At 46.3% G+C, this 15415-nt stretch overlaps 2 protein-coding genes across 7 annotated transcripts; one reads left to right on the top strand and one right to left on the bottom strand.

Annotated features, from left to right (window-relative positions):
• Positions 1 to 356: 356 nt before the first annotated feature.
• pdf (peptide deformylase, mitochondrial) lies at positions 357 to 4914 on the bottom strand. 4 transcript variants are annotated; one of them, XM_068603984.1, is made up of 3 exons: positions 4846 to 4914; positions 1715 to 2379; positions 357 to 1173 (listed from the first exon to the last, which is right to left on the bottom strand). In XM_068603984.1, exons 2-3 carry the CDS (start codon positions 2316 to 2318, stop codon positions 1016 to 1018), a joined length of 762 nt encoding a protein of 253 aa, XP_068460085.1. In that variant the 5' UTR covers positions 2319 to 2379; positions 4846 to 4914; the 3' UTR covers positions 357 to 1015. The 4 variants fall into 4 exon arrangements, with proteins under 4 accessions (XP_068460085.1, XP_068460084.1, XP_068460082.1 ...); XM_068603983.1 differs by lacking the exon at positions 4846 to 4914 and adding an exon at positions 3389 to 3772; XM_068603981.1 differs by lacking the exon at positions 4846 to 4914 and adding an exon at positions 3438 to 3771.
• Positions 3607 to 9372, top strand: LOC137804631 (uncharacterized). 3 transcript variants are annotated; one of them, XM_068603980.1, is made up of 7 exons: positions 3607 to 3839; positions 4558 to 4781; positions 4897 to 4998; positions 5508 to 5609; positions 6243 to 6356; positions 7312 to 7420; positions 7558 to 9372. In XM_068603980.1, exons 1-7 carry the CDS (start codon positions 3734 to 3736, stop codon positions 9033 to 9035), a joined length of 2235 nt encoding a protein of 744 aa, XP_068460081.1. In that variant the 5' UTR covers positions 3607 to 3733; the 3' UTR covers positions 9036 to 9372. The 3 variants fall into 3 exon arrangements, with proteins under 3 accessions (XP_068460081.1, XP_068460080.1, XP_068460079.1); XM_068603979.1 differs by having other exon boundaries at positions 4861 to 4998; positions 6249 to 6356; XM_068603978.1 differs by having other exon boundaries at positions 4861 to 4998.
• The last annotated feature ends 6043 nt before the right edge of the window (positions 9373 to 15415 follow it).

Genomic DNA, 15415 nt, shown 5'->3' with positions numbered 1-15415 from the left:
ATTACAAACATTTTGTAAAAATCATAAAATAGTTTGTTACCAACATGAAAACAATTATTAGTTTTGTCTGAAATGTCTCAATATGCAAATGAGGCATTATCTAATATCAAATTTGAGAGAAATCTACGTTGTAGAAATGAGGTTTTCTCTTCCTCGTCTGAAAGAAGACGTGTTGGAAACTTCATCAGTGCATAAACACTGAAGTCCGTTCCAAAAGTTTAAAGTCTTTGGCTCCATCTTCATTTTTTATATTGACTCTGTGAAAATGAACCAGACTGATGATGTCATCATTTAATGAGCAAACTCCCAAGCACGTCTTTGCGTTTTATTGAAGCAATAAAATGTAATCTGTTGGCTCAAAGGTAAACCGTCATGAGACGTTCAGTCTGAAATGAAGCGCTGACAAAACGTTACAACATTTTAATAACAGCCTAATATTAGTGACGGACATGTAGATTATAACAGGAAAGAGGAACGCTCCAGACATGTCCATCTCCACATGCCCCATCCAGACAGAGCTCTGGAAGAGAAGAAGAAGCACCTGTGTGACCCGAGTCATCACCGAGTCATGACAGAGTCATGCCCCAAGTCATGACAGTCATGTCCGAGTCATGCCCCGAGTCATGACCGAGTCATGCTCAGGTCATGCCTGAGTCCCAGACGCTCGGAGCGCTCCGTCCTGATGCAGAGCGTGTGGTTTTCACTCATTCTCATGCAAACCAGTGGAGCGACACGTTCTAGAAGAGCTGAACAGGAAGTCACTGAGGAGCAGAAGAGTCTCAGTCGTCTCCACTCGTCCAGGCGGACGTTGAGGACTCACTTCATCACGAGCACATCGGCTGCTTTAGTCGTCACACGGACGGATTTCCAGTTGAAAACCTGAAACCCAACACGTGAGCGAGGTCTTTCCTGTGGAAGATGAACCATCGTGGAAGCTTTTCCCCAGCGGCCGATGGCGGGAGACGGCGTGGAGTCGTGGTTTCCTCTGTGGACGCTCGTGGTCGGACCGGTCGCTCTATTCGTTGTGCTCCGGCCAGCTGATGTTGAGGAAGGTCTTGCTGTCCATGCGGTCGATGTAGAGGACCCCGTCCAGGTGGTCCATCTCGTGCTGCAGGATCCGAGCCGGCCAGCCGGCGGCCCGCCACTTGACGGCCTCGCCCTTCTGGTTCAGACCTGCAGGGGGCGACACAGCGATGGATCACAACACGAGAAAATAAACGAGCCCAAAAGGTGAAGCGAGAATCTGACTATTAGTCAACTATTTAATCCGGTTTAAACTTGGATTCAATAAACGCTGACTAGAGTAATAGTATTCTATTGTGTATGTATAGTTTACATATTTTGCACATTTTGCACACTGTTTACATTCAATTTCCTTAATACACACTGCAGTTATTTGTATTACATTTTGTATGTATGTATGTATGTGTGTATATATATATATATATATATATATATATATATATATATATATATATATATATCATTTTTATTTTGTATACATCTTTCAACCCTGTTCTTCTATTTTATGTGTTTAGTTTGTTCCATTTAGTGTCTAGATAGACACTTTATTAATCCCCAAGGAGAAATTTGTTGTCAGAGTAGCGCCCAACATCTCTCTCTCTCTCTCTCTCTCTCTCTCTCTCTCATTTTACAACTAGCTTTGCACAACTCAGACAAAAACCATCCAGATTGCACATGCACGTCAACACACCGGACACTTCCACCGACAGGTAGCGTGGAACCGCGGCAGAGAAGCCGGAGATGCTCTCGCAGGCCTCCTGGAAGAGCGCGGTCTGCTTATCCAGTACCCTCAGCTGGGGGTTGATGAAGACCCTCAGCGGCTGGACGGAGAGGCCGCGCAGCTCCCGGGACGCCGGCGAGCTCTGCTGCAGCATCGTGTCGGGGTACTCCAGCGCCAGGATGCGGAGCGGGATCCCGATCTGAGGCGCGCTCATTCCCACGCACTCCAGCTTTCGCATCACTTTCACCAAGGTGGCGACGACCCGCTGGACCTCCGGGCCGGCGATGAGCTCCGGGTCCACGGCGGCCGCGTGCAGGCGCAGCACCGGGTCCCCCACCTGGCACACGTGGCTGTACGGAGGACAGGGAGGGGCTACGATCTTGCTTTTTAAGTACCGCAGATAGGAGCGCACCTTGACGCCGCTGGAGTACGAGTGGCAGTGGGGGGCGGGGGCGAGGCGGGCGGAGAGCGCTGGAGTCAGGGCGCCGGCGCCGAGCCGAGGGGCCCCGAGCCGAGGGGCCCCGGGCCACCGCCTGGAGAGCTGCAGCAGAAACACACGGGACGGCGTGTTCATGGTGGAGCTGCAGGACGTCACATGTGAGGACGGGGAAGAGGGAAGAGGGCGTCGCACAGCGCTGCAGGAGAAACCAGACGAAGGGACATTTAGCTCATTTAGTTCTCCACCTCGTGTCCCAAGACCGACCCACACCTTTGAGGTGGATGTTTGATTCTACACTCAATGTCCAGAAGAATAAGATAAGATAATCCTTTATTAGTTCCTCTGTGGGGAATTTACAGGATTACAGTAACACTGCTCACAAGTAATAGTAATAAGATAAAAGAAACAGGTAATATAAATAAACAATAGAACGGTAATAACAGAATTTTTTTTAGCAGTAACAAGAATAATATTAAATTTACAGATGGAATAAAATATACAGATGAATCCGATATTTAAAATATACAGATGGAATAAAAAAAAAATTGTATTTACAGATGGATTTGAAATAGTACGAAGTACTGAAAGAAAGAAATACGAGTGAATATTGAATATTGCATGGAAAGTGCAATGGTGCATGGATTAAAGTGGACAGACAAACAATACACCGTGAAACACAGGCCCACACAGGAAGTACGCCAACACACCTTGTAGTCCTGCGCCTCCATCAGTAGTTTAATTATTGACAAATGTAAAGTCAAAGTGTGTAGAGATATTATGTAATTTGGCCGACAACACATTTGATATTATTCCAATGGAATAAGCTTTTTCTTTCATTTAAAATGTTCATTCTGACGTTAAGTGTGTGTGGGGTCAATTTGCAGACATCATAAGTACATTTTAGTAATTTGTTTTGATCATATAATTTATATTTATGGGTTCACACACATATTAATGTGGTTAGTTTAGCTCGTCCTCCATTCAACATGCGACTCCTCTGCTAACACCGCCGACGGGCGACGCTGCCGCTACGAAACACGCGCGCCCCTTTCAATAGCTACCGTTAGCCACGAAGCCGAGTTAGCATCTCAGTGTGTGAGTGTGTGTGTGTGTGTGTGTGTGTGAGAGTGTGTGTGTGGACACGCGCGGCCTCGCGCTGAGCGGAGCGGGTGCGCGTTTAAAACAACGCAGCGCGGCTCCGTTACCTCACACGAAGGTGTGCGCGTCCACGCTAACGGGAAAATAAAAACATACTCAGAGTTGAAGGTGACAGCCGCGAAAGAGACGTCCGAGCCTCTGTGTGACGACTTCCGGGTTACGAGACTTCACAATAAAAGTCTACACCTGTTGTGCGCATAGTTATCAGCGCTTTATTTTGAAGGGCAGAGAGTCTGCCGGAAGCGCTTTGAGCCGTTGACAGAGGGGACGCGCAGCGCGGCAACTTGTCGGTACATGTCCGGCTTTGTGGCGGATCGCCGCCGCTTCATGGATGGAGGTTAAAAGCCCATCAGCGGGCTGCCTTGCTCAAAGCCCACGGAGCTGCGCGTCTGATGGCCGGGAGAGGCAACAAGAGTCATTGTCTACACGACTTCCCGAAGTTCCCGCTGTGGATCATAGAGCACGTCTGGGCTCACAAGACGATGGACATACAGGACGGTGGGTCAACGCGTCACTGTTGTGTTACCAAGTTGTTAAAACAGGACGTCACGTGTTCTATGCGCGTTTGGATTGGTTGCAAAATGTCCTCAATGTTGATTTATGTACAGAGTTGATACCGATTTGTTATTTGGAGCAACAGCAAGTTAACATACATACATAGATAGTTTATACATTTGTTTTATTATTTCGTCTGAACAGGTACCAGAAGAAACATTAGTATTTTATCAGGGAACAGCATAAACAGTGTGTTCAGTAGTAAGGGTCCCTGTGAGGGACAAACCACTCCTTCTTTGGTCCATGTTCAGTAGTAAGGGTCCCTGTGAGGGACAAACCACTCCTTCTTTGGTCCATGTTCAGTAGTAAGGGTCCCTGTGAGGGACAAACCACTCCTTCTTTGGTCCATGTTCAGTAGTAAGGGTCCCTGTGAGGGACAAACCACTCCTTCTTTGGTCCATGTTCAGTAGTAAGGGTCCCTGTGAGGGACAAACCACTCCTTCTTTGGTCCATGTTCAAACAGTAACGTTAAAATAAATTCAGAAACAGTATATATATTTATATACAGTGTGTATGTATTTCTATATCTATGTATCTATATCTCTATATATATTTACTGTTTATAGTGTATACGTATACTTCCCTCGAACACATAGTAGATCACTCTTTTAAAATGGACAGTTGCATTGAGGGTATGTGACTTCCTGTCGGTCCTTCTCAGTGGTGGACCCGTCCAGATGGCCGGAGCTGGACTCCCAGCCGCTCCGCCTCCAGGACTCGTGGAGGCTGCGCGTGGCCTCTGCAGAGGTCTGCTCCATCGTGAAGAACAGGGACGTGGAGCGCTTTGAGAGAGCGATGGGCTTTCTGGACGCCACGTTCAGACTCCTGCCCAGACTGGTGGCTCCCATCAAGCACATGAAGATCATGTTTGGCCTCAAGACCATGGTACGGAGAAGAGCGGCGGTAGCATTCATTCATTCATTCAGCGGGTAAAATGGCTGTTACTCACATGTCCCCGCTGCAGCTGGTCCATGACGTTCACTCACGTCTCTGCTTCCAGGTCATCATGAGGATGCTCAGGGAGGGCCGAGGAATGGTCGACACCGTATTGAAAACCAGCCAGTTCTTCCCACGGAAACTCCCTCAATATCAAGGCCAGTGTGTAAGTATATGTTCTGCATGTTTATGAATCTTTGGAACAGCTCTTACGCTGTTGATTTTAGTCATGTGAAGTTTTAATGACACAATGCACAACATTTCTACTTGGAATGTGAAAGAGGTTTGTTTTAGTGATGTCTCCCTCAACGCGACTGAGCACTTTAGACACTTTTAGTTCATTGTTTTTGCTTTCACTGCGGTTCAGCTTCAGGGATGCTGCACTTGCCTTCACCAGGTGGACTCAGACACACTTTTGCATGAACGATGATGCTGCCGTGTGTCAGCTGTACAGGAAAGATAGGCAGCTTGTAACTGCTAGCGGCTAACGTTAGCCATATCACCTTTATGAAGTGATAATGTTTGAAGTTGTTGTTGTAGTGGTACGTTTCATTCTTTTAAATCAAATGACTTCATGGGCTGGAGGAGCAAGGCATTCACGGCGTTGTGCAGTCCAATAATGCAGCAGCGCGCCTCGTGTTTGGATGAAATGATGAGATCATTTGTTCCTTGCAGAGCCAACATGAAATGTTCCTCATGAGGAAGAACCATCTGGACTTCAAGGCTCTGGCACAAGCACTTGCTATGGACAAGGCCAAGCTGCAAGATTATATTAAGGTTGGTCAACTCCACCAGATTATGACTTATAACAGCAGACGAACTGCTGAGTAGAGAACGCATTCAGAGGTTACGAGTGTGAAGGCTTTCTGTTGCCTCCATGCGGCTCTCAACATGGCGACGGCTGGGTGGGCGGGACATCTGCAGCTCTTGAATGTGCAACTAAAGATCTGTGTCTTCCAGACAAAGTGATTAAAGGCCAGACGCTTGATTGCTTGTGTGCTCTGACGACAGGGCGGCAGGTTGCATGTGTGTGGTTTCTCTCTCGGACACTCTCGTTTCCATCCAGCAGGGCGCACTCAAACACAACGCAGTGGGAGTCAGGAAGACACATGCGGTCCTCTACAAACACACAAAGACAATATTAACAAACGTGACAATAATAAAAAACACAGGTTCAATTTCATTGTTAACACTGAATGAATAAAAAAACAATATTGTTACTTTTTTGGGCGTTAGCAAACGTGTTTTTCAGCGTTTAATTTTACAAAGCTCCACCTTATCAGGTCACAAGATGACAACGGCCAAAAAAGCTGAACTGAAGGTTCCATAAAAACGTATATTCACGACGCCGTCGTCTCATATTCAGTCTGTTTCCTGCTGGTCACATGTTCAGCGCTCGCTGTCTTTCAGAATCAGATGGAGGAGCAGTACGGTGAACGCTATGCCCAGAAAGTAGAGGACCGACTGCTGCACTATCTACAGGAGCTGGAGACCGCGCTGCCAGGAGACACCTACATCGACACGGTGTGTGTGTGTGTGTGTGTGTGTGTGTGTGTGTGTGTGTGTGTGTGTGTGTGTGTGTGTGTGTGTGTGTGTGTCTCCAGCGCAACTGTATGAGCTCGCTGTTTGTGCCTCTTTACGAAAGTAGCATCCTGCAAGATGTAAGAGGAAGCCGATGCAGAAGTGTCTTAAAACCTGCATTCTCTCTTCTGACCACCAGGGGGCGACTCCTCTGGTTGTATAGAAGTCTATGCTTCATGTGTTAAAGCTGCATTCTCTCTTCTGACCACCAGGGGGCGACTCCTCTGGTTGTATAGAAGTCTATGCTTCATGTGTTAAAGCTGCATTCTCTCTCCTGACCACCAGGGGGCGACTCCTCTGGTTGTATAGAAGTCTATGCTTCATGTGTTAAAGCTGCATTCTCTCTCCTGACCACCAGGGGGCGACTCCTCTGGTTGTATAGAAGTCTATGCTTCATGTGTTAAAGCTGCATTCTCTCTCCTGACCACCAGGGGGCGACTCCTCTGGTTGTATAGAAGTCTATGCTTCATGTGTTAAAGCTGCATTCTCTCTCCTGACCACCAGGGGGCGACTCCTCTGGTTGTATAGAAGTCTATGCTTCATGTGTTAAAGCTGCATTCTCTCTCCTGACCACCAGGGGATGACTCCTCTGGTTGTATAGAAGTCTATGCTTCATGTGTTAAAGCTGCATTCTCTCTCCTGACCACCAGGGGGCGACTCCTCTGGTTGTATGGAGGTCTATATAAATGACTCTACTGTAGAGTGGATAGTCATCATTTATTGAGCCCCGCTTACCAAAACATTGCACAATAGCGCCTTCTGGTGGCCACCTGAGAACACGAAGGCCCAGACAAGCTTTCGTACTTTCTTACCCGACTTCAATTCCAACATTCCAACTCCTGAATTGCCTCTGAAATCATGACACATGTTTGACTCGACCACTTTGTGTGTGTATTAGATACTGAAGAAAGAAAGCCCCGTGACTGAGGAGGAGAAGCTGCTACTGGAAGTAATTGCCTCCGGCTCGGCCGACATAGCGAGCACTCTGAAGAAACTGCTGCACTGTGGTGAGAAACGCTAATCGCATACAAATGTCAAGCTCGTACCTTGTGTGTCCTGATCTGTTCAATCTGTCAAAATATTCACAAATTTACATTTAGCCAGTGTTGCATTCCTCATGCACTGCCTCTCTGTCCCTTCTTAGATGCCGCTTCCTGTCGTCCGGGCAGCGTTTTGGAACTGGAGACTCATCGGTCGAGGTGTGTCCTGCGAGGCGGCTCCTCAGAGGCTCGCCTCGGCTCCCTGGAGGCCGAACGAGAGGCGGCCGAAGACGGACTTCTGCTGCTGAAGAACGACGATGTTTCACACGTCAGCGGATCTTTGAAAACAGTCGAGGAAAAGGAAGAAGTCGGTCCGAGGAGCGGCGGCCCCTCCCCCCCTCAGTTCTGCTCCAAGCACCGGCGCTGGGTGCGGAGCATCCTGCAGGAGTGTCCCGACGAGTGCTCGGAGGAGCTGCTGCTCCGGGCCAACGCGTCTTCATCTCCCCCGTTGTTCCCGTCGTCCTCCTCTGCCTCTTCATCTCAGGACCTCACGCCCTCTGGCATCGTGCCGTGGCCCCCCGGCCACCAACCACACCCACTCTCTCAGGCCTCCACCCATCTCCAGGCATCTGAACAGGTGAACCCCAAAGACCAGCAGCGCTCGCCTGGATTAGCGAGTGACGGGTCTCAAACGGACCCCTCTTCGCCCAGAGACACTCAGCCCCCCGTCCCGTTGTCGCCGGTGGTCCGACTGATCGACATCGCCTTCGTCAGAGTCCCTCTTCATTACCCCGTCGTTAGTAAGAAACAGGCGGCTCCCGCTCTTCGTCCTCAGGTGCTAACTTCTCCACCGCGTCGTTCCCCGAGGAGCGACGGCACGATGAAAGACTCTACGAGCGACCAGCCGGACACTGTGGCAACAACAGCTCCACCGCAAGAGAAGACAGCTCCTTCATCTCAGCGCAGCTCTGCCAGCTGCCAACCACCAACTCAACGAACCTTTTCCAAACTTTCAAGAAAGTTCAGACGGGCCTGTGCTCCCACCAGACCTTCTCAGGCACTAGACGGGGTCAGTGACACTCCTTTACCTGAGCCGCTCACGAAGGCCCCGACAACCTTTTGTACTCCTTTACCCGACTCCAATGTCTGGTGGCCTCCTGTGGAGGATGCTTCTACCTCTATTACTGAAGGTGTACGGCCTGGTCCTGAATCCAAGACTCAGAGGCCTGGTAGGGCCGTCTTCACTGCCGCCTCCGCCTCCACTGCCGCCTCCTCTGTCTCCACTGCTTGCCTGGCGGTCAGGTCTAAGACCAGCAGAGTCCGAAGAGCCACGCTGACGTCGACGCAGTCGAGTCCGGCTTTGCTTCTGCAGTCCAAGCGGCTGCAGCCCTACGTAAGTCTCACCAGACTCAGTGCTCAGGAGTGCTGCAGAGCGACAAAGCCGAGATCCTCCACCGGTTGTGTGGAGGCTGTGGTGCAAGCCGGCAGCGATGAGGAGGAGGAGGAAGATGATGCAGATTCGTCTTTTGATGTGAACACTCTTTACTCTGATGGTTCTTCAGGTAGTGACAGCGAGGACACGCTTCATTGCGACCCCGAGTACAAACCTCGCTTTAAAAAGAGAAGACTTCTCTCCGAGTAGCACGGGAACTTGCAGAGGTGTGTGATGGCTGCACTGATACACAAGTTCAGACGAACAATGGGTCAAATGAAGAAAGAGAATATAAACTTTATGAAACCTTCATGGTTGCAGTAAATACATGTTACTTCATGTTGAAATAAAGCTGTTACACGAGCCAGTGATCATTTCTGGTGCTGTTCCTGGAAAGCACACATGATCCACATTACTGTGTTGAGCTAGAAATCCACCATCTTGTTTCTGCTCTCCATTAGCATCGTAGCATTTCTTCTTGCGTCTTTAAAGTTGTGGTTGTGTTGTTGCAGTAAGGATCTGTTGACAATAAAAAATCCAAATAAATAACCCACTGGGCTACTGACAGACTCTTCTGGTGGTTTTTATTGGTCTTTGATGCAGACTGAAGTATCTGGAATCTTATGAAGCCGTGTATCCTCCTGGAGGATAAAACGCCATGATGGTGCCGGCACCAACAGCAGATCCACGTTTCTTACTTTAACAAAGAAGTGGAACTCCTGTTGCAACGATATATCCTCATGACTTTGGTTTCATGTGACTCTGAGGGAGGAGAGGGCTTCTGTCCATCCTGGAGAGGATCCTCTGTTGCTCCATGAAGCTACTTCCTGTTTCCCTGTGAAAGGGTTTTACTATCTTTATTTGGGGAGCATGTGAACACGCTAAGCTAACAAGCATGTAAACATGAAATGAAATGAATGAATGAAATGAAAAGTACTTTATTAATCTCCAAGGAGAAATTCTTTGTCGTACTAGCAGCATCCCAATGCCATAAACATGCTAAGCTAACATGCAACGAGCATAAAACACGCTAAGCTAACATGCAACAATCATATAAACAGGCTAAGCTAACATGCAACAAGCATAAAACATGCTAAGCTAACATGCAACAATCATATAAACAGGCTAAGCTAACATGCAACAAGCATAAAACACGCTAAGCTAACATGCACAAGCATAAAACATGCTAAGCTAACATGCAACAAGCATGTAAACACGCTAAGCTAACATGCAACAAGCATAAAACATGCTAAGCTAACATGCAACAAGCATAAAACACGCTAAGATAACATGCAACAAGCATGTAAACACGCTAAGCTAACATGCAACAAGCGTATAAACACGCTAAGCTAACATGCAACAAGCATAAAACATGCTAAGCTAACATTCAACAAGCATAAAACACGCTAAGATAACATGCAACAAGCATGTAAACATGCTAAGCTAACATGCAACAAGCGTATAAACACACTAAGCTAACACGCTAAGGAGGATTTGGCAAAATCTAGCAGTGAAGATTGCAAGCGACTGAATCCTGTCTTGGGTGCTGGAGACCAAAGATGGCCGACCAGAAGACCTGGATGGTCTGGAGCCAGAGTTTGTTGAGTACCTCTGAGTGTAGATATGAACCGCTCATTCATATTATTTTCCTTTTTTTGCAAATAGATCCCCCAAAACATTGCTCTGTGTCCCTCCAACTCTCCTGTTGTAAAACCCCAACACAGCGGAGTGCGTGAAGAGCGTAGGAAGCAAAAGGGTGAAACGTTACTTTATTCTCTGACGTCAGCCGGGTCTGGACCCGTGTGTCGCCCACTGGGAGTCACGTCTACGTCAGCCTCACCCTCACCCTGCGTCAGGGGGCTCGGCATATCGGTGGCGGTCTGCGTGGAGGCCGTGGAGTCACGCCCCTGTTTGCATACGTGTGCTAACAGTCCAGCCTGTGAGGTCACACCAGGACGCCGGTCGCTGCTTCTGACCCGAGCATTGATTTATAAATGAATAAATCATGGAGATAAACACAGGATGTGAGCTGCTGTGACTGTCACAGGTTGAGCTGTTCTTCATGTGTTGTAATGGTTTTCTTGCAAAAGGGAAGTTTGGGTGCGACTCTCAAAGTTCCTGACGTCCAGTCATAACTTCACATTGTAAAGTTGTGCATGACACTGCTGGGCTATCTGCATTTACAGTCATGGGGTCCATCAATGAGAAAAGTAAAAAAGTGTTAAAACTGTTAACTAAGAGCAAGGAGACGCTCTCCAGTAGTGGAGGAAGTCGCGTGACGTCGCCTCCTGGTTTACATTGTGTCATTGGCCTTCTTGGTTTCTGTCGTCGGTCTTTCTCGGCTTCTCGCAGCCAGAAGTGATGACAGGATGAAACTAAACGCTGAACCAAAATGCTACAATAATGAACTGAAAACCATAAATGTTGTGTGTGTGTATGAATTCCCTCAAAAGCAGTGGGGGCCGGGATGACCGAGGCTCACAGAGGCCAAGGTGCAAAGTACCAGCGGTGTGTTATTGATTTATTATATAACTCCCTATTCAAAGGAAAATCACCTCAAAACAGCAGAATTACCTGTTGACGTTCTGTGTGTTTTAGTAAATAAAGCAAACGGCAGCATGGCAGCGTGATGCGTGGACGAGATGGAAATCACTGCTTCCTGCTTGGATTGATGATGTCATCATGTCATTAGTGAGCGACTCCAGCAGTAGGACAGTTTTATTATAATTAACTACATCCCTGCTGTGTGACAACACATTGAAGAACTCTACTTGAGGGCTTTTCCTCCACTTGAGGCTCGTATCAGTTTATTTATTTGTCTTCAGGTACGAGCTGGGCGTGTTTGCCTCGTGTCAGTATTGAGTCAGGCCCATGAGATGTTGCATGTTCCCCACGAGGCTAAAGAGCAACGACCAGTGAACTTACACAGCGTTGTTTGTAAAGCGTTTTGCAGCAAAAGGTTTTCAAGGCATTGTGCGCCTGTGAGACGATCACATTCACATCTTCTGATCGCACAAACACAGTTCACCTGTCGACAGGACTCGCGTGCTGTTAACCAGCCGATGTGAATGGATCAATAGTGGATGGATCGATCAGCACAAAAGAATAAATGAGCATCATAACTTTCAGATATTAACTGCTGATCTTTGATGATTTGCAGTTTTTTTTTACAGAAACAGATCCTTTTGTTTTGTTTCAGCTCCTACGAATCACTTCACCTCTGACGTCTGTTAACCATCAACCATTCAAAATGTTCTTCTTCTTATAGTGTTTTTTCCTTCATGAAATCAATTCAATCATCATACTATGTTTAAGTAATTTTATACACATTTTTAAATATAAAATATATTTAATTTTCTCCTTACTGTTTTTTAAATTTCTTTTTATTACTGTTCTACTGTTTATTTATTTCAGGGCTGCTGTAATCCTGTAATTTCCCCACTAAGGGACTAATAAAGAAATATCTTATTTTATCTTATGAGGAAATAAAAGATTATATTCATGTGCGGTCACAAGAATGTTTTATTTACGAGGTGAAGTGCTCAATTGTACAAGAGGAAACTAAGCCATGAGATTCATCACTGTTGAGTAGATAGCTAGCAAGCTAACGAGCTAGCGAGCTAGCTAACGAGCTAGCAAAGCCGTCCAGCTTCTCATCCAGCAGGAGCTGCTCTGCTGCTCCAGAGCGACGGGATGTTTCTGTTTACATGCAGCCGTGCTTCTTCTGATGAATGATGATGAATGAACAACAACATCACTCTGGAGCGACGAGCTAAAACCTGAATGTGGTTTGTTTTGTGTTCATATGGACATTTGTGTGTGTGTGTGTGTGTGTGTGTGTGTGTGTGTGTGTGTGTGTGTGTGTGTGTGTGTGTGTGTGTATATACTCTGACTCTGATCTCCTGGAGACTTTCTGGTCACAAGACTGCCTCTTAAAGCTCCACAATCTCATTCATTAAAATGCATCATTCATAACTTTCTGCTTTTCCTAAAACGTTTAATCTGTGACTTTGTGGCATTTAACTGCAAGTTGCAAATTAAACTAAGAGTCAAGCCTTGAGGCAAAGCTGCGACTCTTTGAGCTGAGGGGACTTTGAAGGTCTTCTCCTGAAGCTAAGGGTCTTCTCCTGAAGCTAAGGGTCTTCCACTGAAGCTAAGGGTCTTCTCCTGAAGCTAAGGGTCTTCACCTGAAGCTAAGGGTCTTCTCCTGAAGCTAAGGGTCTTCCACTGAAGCTAAGGGTCTTCTCCTGAAGCTAAGGGTCTTCACCTGAAGCTGAGGGGTCTTCACTTGAAGCTAAGGGTCTTCATTTAAAGCTTAAGGGTCTTCACCTGAAGCTAAGGGTCTTCTCCTGAAGCTAAGGGGTCTTCACCTGAAGTTAAGGGTCTTCTCCTGAAGCCAAGGGGTCTTCACCTGAAGTTAAGGGTCTTCTCCTCAAGCTAAGGGGTCTTCTCCTCAAGCTAAGGGTCTTCTCCTGAAGCTAAGGGTCTTCACCTGAAGCTGAGGGGTCTTCACTTGAAGCTAAGGGTCTTCATTTAAAGCTTAAGGGTCTTCACCTGAAGCTAAGGGTCTTCTCCTGAAGCTAAGGGGTCTTCACCTGAAGTTAAGGGTCTTCTCCTGAAGCTAAGGGGTCTTCACCTGAAGTTAAGGGTCTTCTCCTCAAGCTAAGGGGTCTTCTCCTGAAGCTAAGGGGTCTTCACCTGAAGCTAAGGGTCTTCTCTTGAAGCTAAGGGTCTTCTCCTGAAGCTAAGGGTCTTCTCCTGAAGCTAAGGGGTCTTCACCTGAAGCTAAGGGTCTTCTCTTGAAGCTAAGGGTCTTCTCCTGAAGCTAAGGGTCTTCTCCTGAAGCTAAGGGTCTTCTCCTGAAGCTAAGGGTCTTCACCTGAAGCTAAGGGGTCTTCACCTGAAGCTAAGGGTCTTCTCCTGAAGCTAAGGGGTCTTCACCTGAAGCTAAGGGTCTTCTCCTGAAGCTAAGGGGTCTCCACCTGAAGCTAAGGGGTCTTCACCTGAAGCTAAGGGTCTTCTCTTGAAGCTAAGGGTCTTCTCCTGAAGCTAAGGGTCTTCTCCTGAAGCTAAGGGTCTTCTCCTGAAGCTAAGGGGTCTTCACCTGAAGCTAAGGGTCTTCTCCTGAAGCTAAGGGGTCTTCACCTGAAGCTAAGGGTCTTCTCCTGAAGCTAAGGGTCTTCACCTGAAGCTAAGGGGTCTTCACCTGAAGCTAAAGGTCTTCTCCTCAAGCTAAGGGTCTTCTCCTGAAGCTAAGGGTCTTCACCTGAAGCTAAGGGTCTTCTCCTGAAGCTAAGGGTCTTCACCTGAAGCTAAAGGTCTTCTCCTGAAGCAGAGGTCAAACTGAAGGTCACATGAGCAGCCACAACATCTGTTTTCTTAAGTTCTTTTCAGGAAATGATTGATGTGTTGTATTTGTTGCTGAGGTGTGAAGGACAATAAAATGTCCACAAAAAGGTGAAATCCCTGTTTAAGAACATATCCATATCAAAGGATGATGCTAGTGGTAATTCATCCTTTTATTACTTTTAATAAATCCCATTAACATGTCCTCAGTAGTGTAGGAACAATAGACGTTATGCTCTTGTGTTTTGTGGGATAAATTCCTTGTTTATCAGTGATGATATGTTATGAAATCTTTCCTTTGTCTTAATTCACACCCTTGTCTTTTATTGCTCTTCCTTGTAAACCCTTTTCCATCTGTTCTGAGTCTCAGGACCTGGTGCCTCCACTCAGATGTGACACCGGCTGAAGACAGCAGCACTCAGGATTACGTAAGCTGAGCTTCACACAGATTAAAGCCTGATGTCTTTCCTCTCTGACCGCCGGTCGTTGAACTCGACCCGAGGAAGCAGAATCTACATGAAGAGGCTCTGAGGGCAGAACAACACGTGCAGCAGCAATGTGTTGTGTAAAAAAGACAGAAACACTGTGTGTTCTCTGACATGTTGATTCAAACCCGCAGACGAGTTATTGTTGACTCAGGTTTTATCGTCATGATGTCACGGCCACCGCCAACGAGTCAGCAGCAAAGACCTCCAAGGAAAATATAAACATGAAAAAACACTTTCTCATTACAGTTCTGCTGAATCAGTGTGTTGTATAGTAATAGTGTATTATTATTATATAATAATAGCTATTATAATATAATAATAGTATCATAATAATGTATAGTTATAGTGTATTACTATACATTATTACTATACTTTTATTATATTATAATATAACAATAGCTATTATTACATACATGTAGTATATTATGATATACTACATGTATGTAATAGTGTATCATATACATGTATGTACTAGAGTATCATATACATGTATGTAATAGTGTATCATACTACATGTATGTAATAGTATATCATATACATGTATGTACTAGTATATCATATACATGTATGTACTAGTATATCATACTACATGTATATATCATATACTACATGTATGTAATAGTGTATCATACTACATGTATGTAATAGTATATCATACTACATGTATATATCCTATACTACATGTATGTAATAGTGTATCATACTACATGTATGTGATAGTGTATCATAATACATGTATGTACTAGTATATCATAC

Source organism: Clinocottus analis, unplaced genomic scaffold (genome assembly GCF_023055335.1).
Source record: "Clinocottus analis isolate CAN_PGR_092001 unplaced genomic scaffold, fCliAna1.0.p SCAF_6, whole genome shotgun sequence".
Taxonomy (NCBI): Eukaryota; Metazoa; Chordata; class Actinopteri; order Perciformes; family Cottidae; genus Clinocottus; species Clinocottus analis.
Note: the sequence above shows the minus strand (reverse complement) of the source record. Positions and strands in the feature narration are given on the sequence as shown.

Bases quoted from the DNA above. Each gene is read 5' to 3' on its own strand.
- pdf (XM_068603984.1), bottom strand. From the start codon at position 2,318: ATGAACACGCCGTCCCGTGTGTTTCTGCTGCAGCTCTCCAGGCGGTGG. The intron at 1,174-1,714 runs GTGTGTTGACGT...CGCCCCCTGCAG, and splicing joins CCTGTCGGTGGAAGTGTCCG to GTCTGAACCAGAAGGGCGAG.
- LOC137804631 (XM_068603978.1), top strand. From the start codon at position 3,734: ATGGCCGGGAGAGGCAACAAGAGTCATTGTCTACACGACTTCCCGAAG. The intron at 3,840-4,557 runs GTGGGTCAACGC...GGTCCTTCTCAG, and splicing joins GACGATGGACATACAGGACG to TGGTGGACCCGTCCAGATGG. The intron at 7,421-7,557 runs GTGAGAAACGCT...GTCCCTTCTTAG, and splicing joins GAAGAAACTGCTGCACTGTG to ATGCCGCTTCCTGTCGTCCG.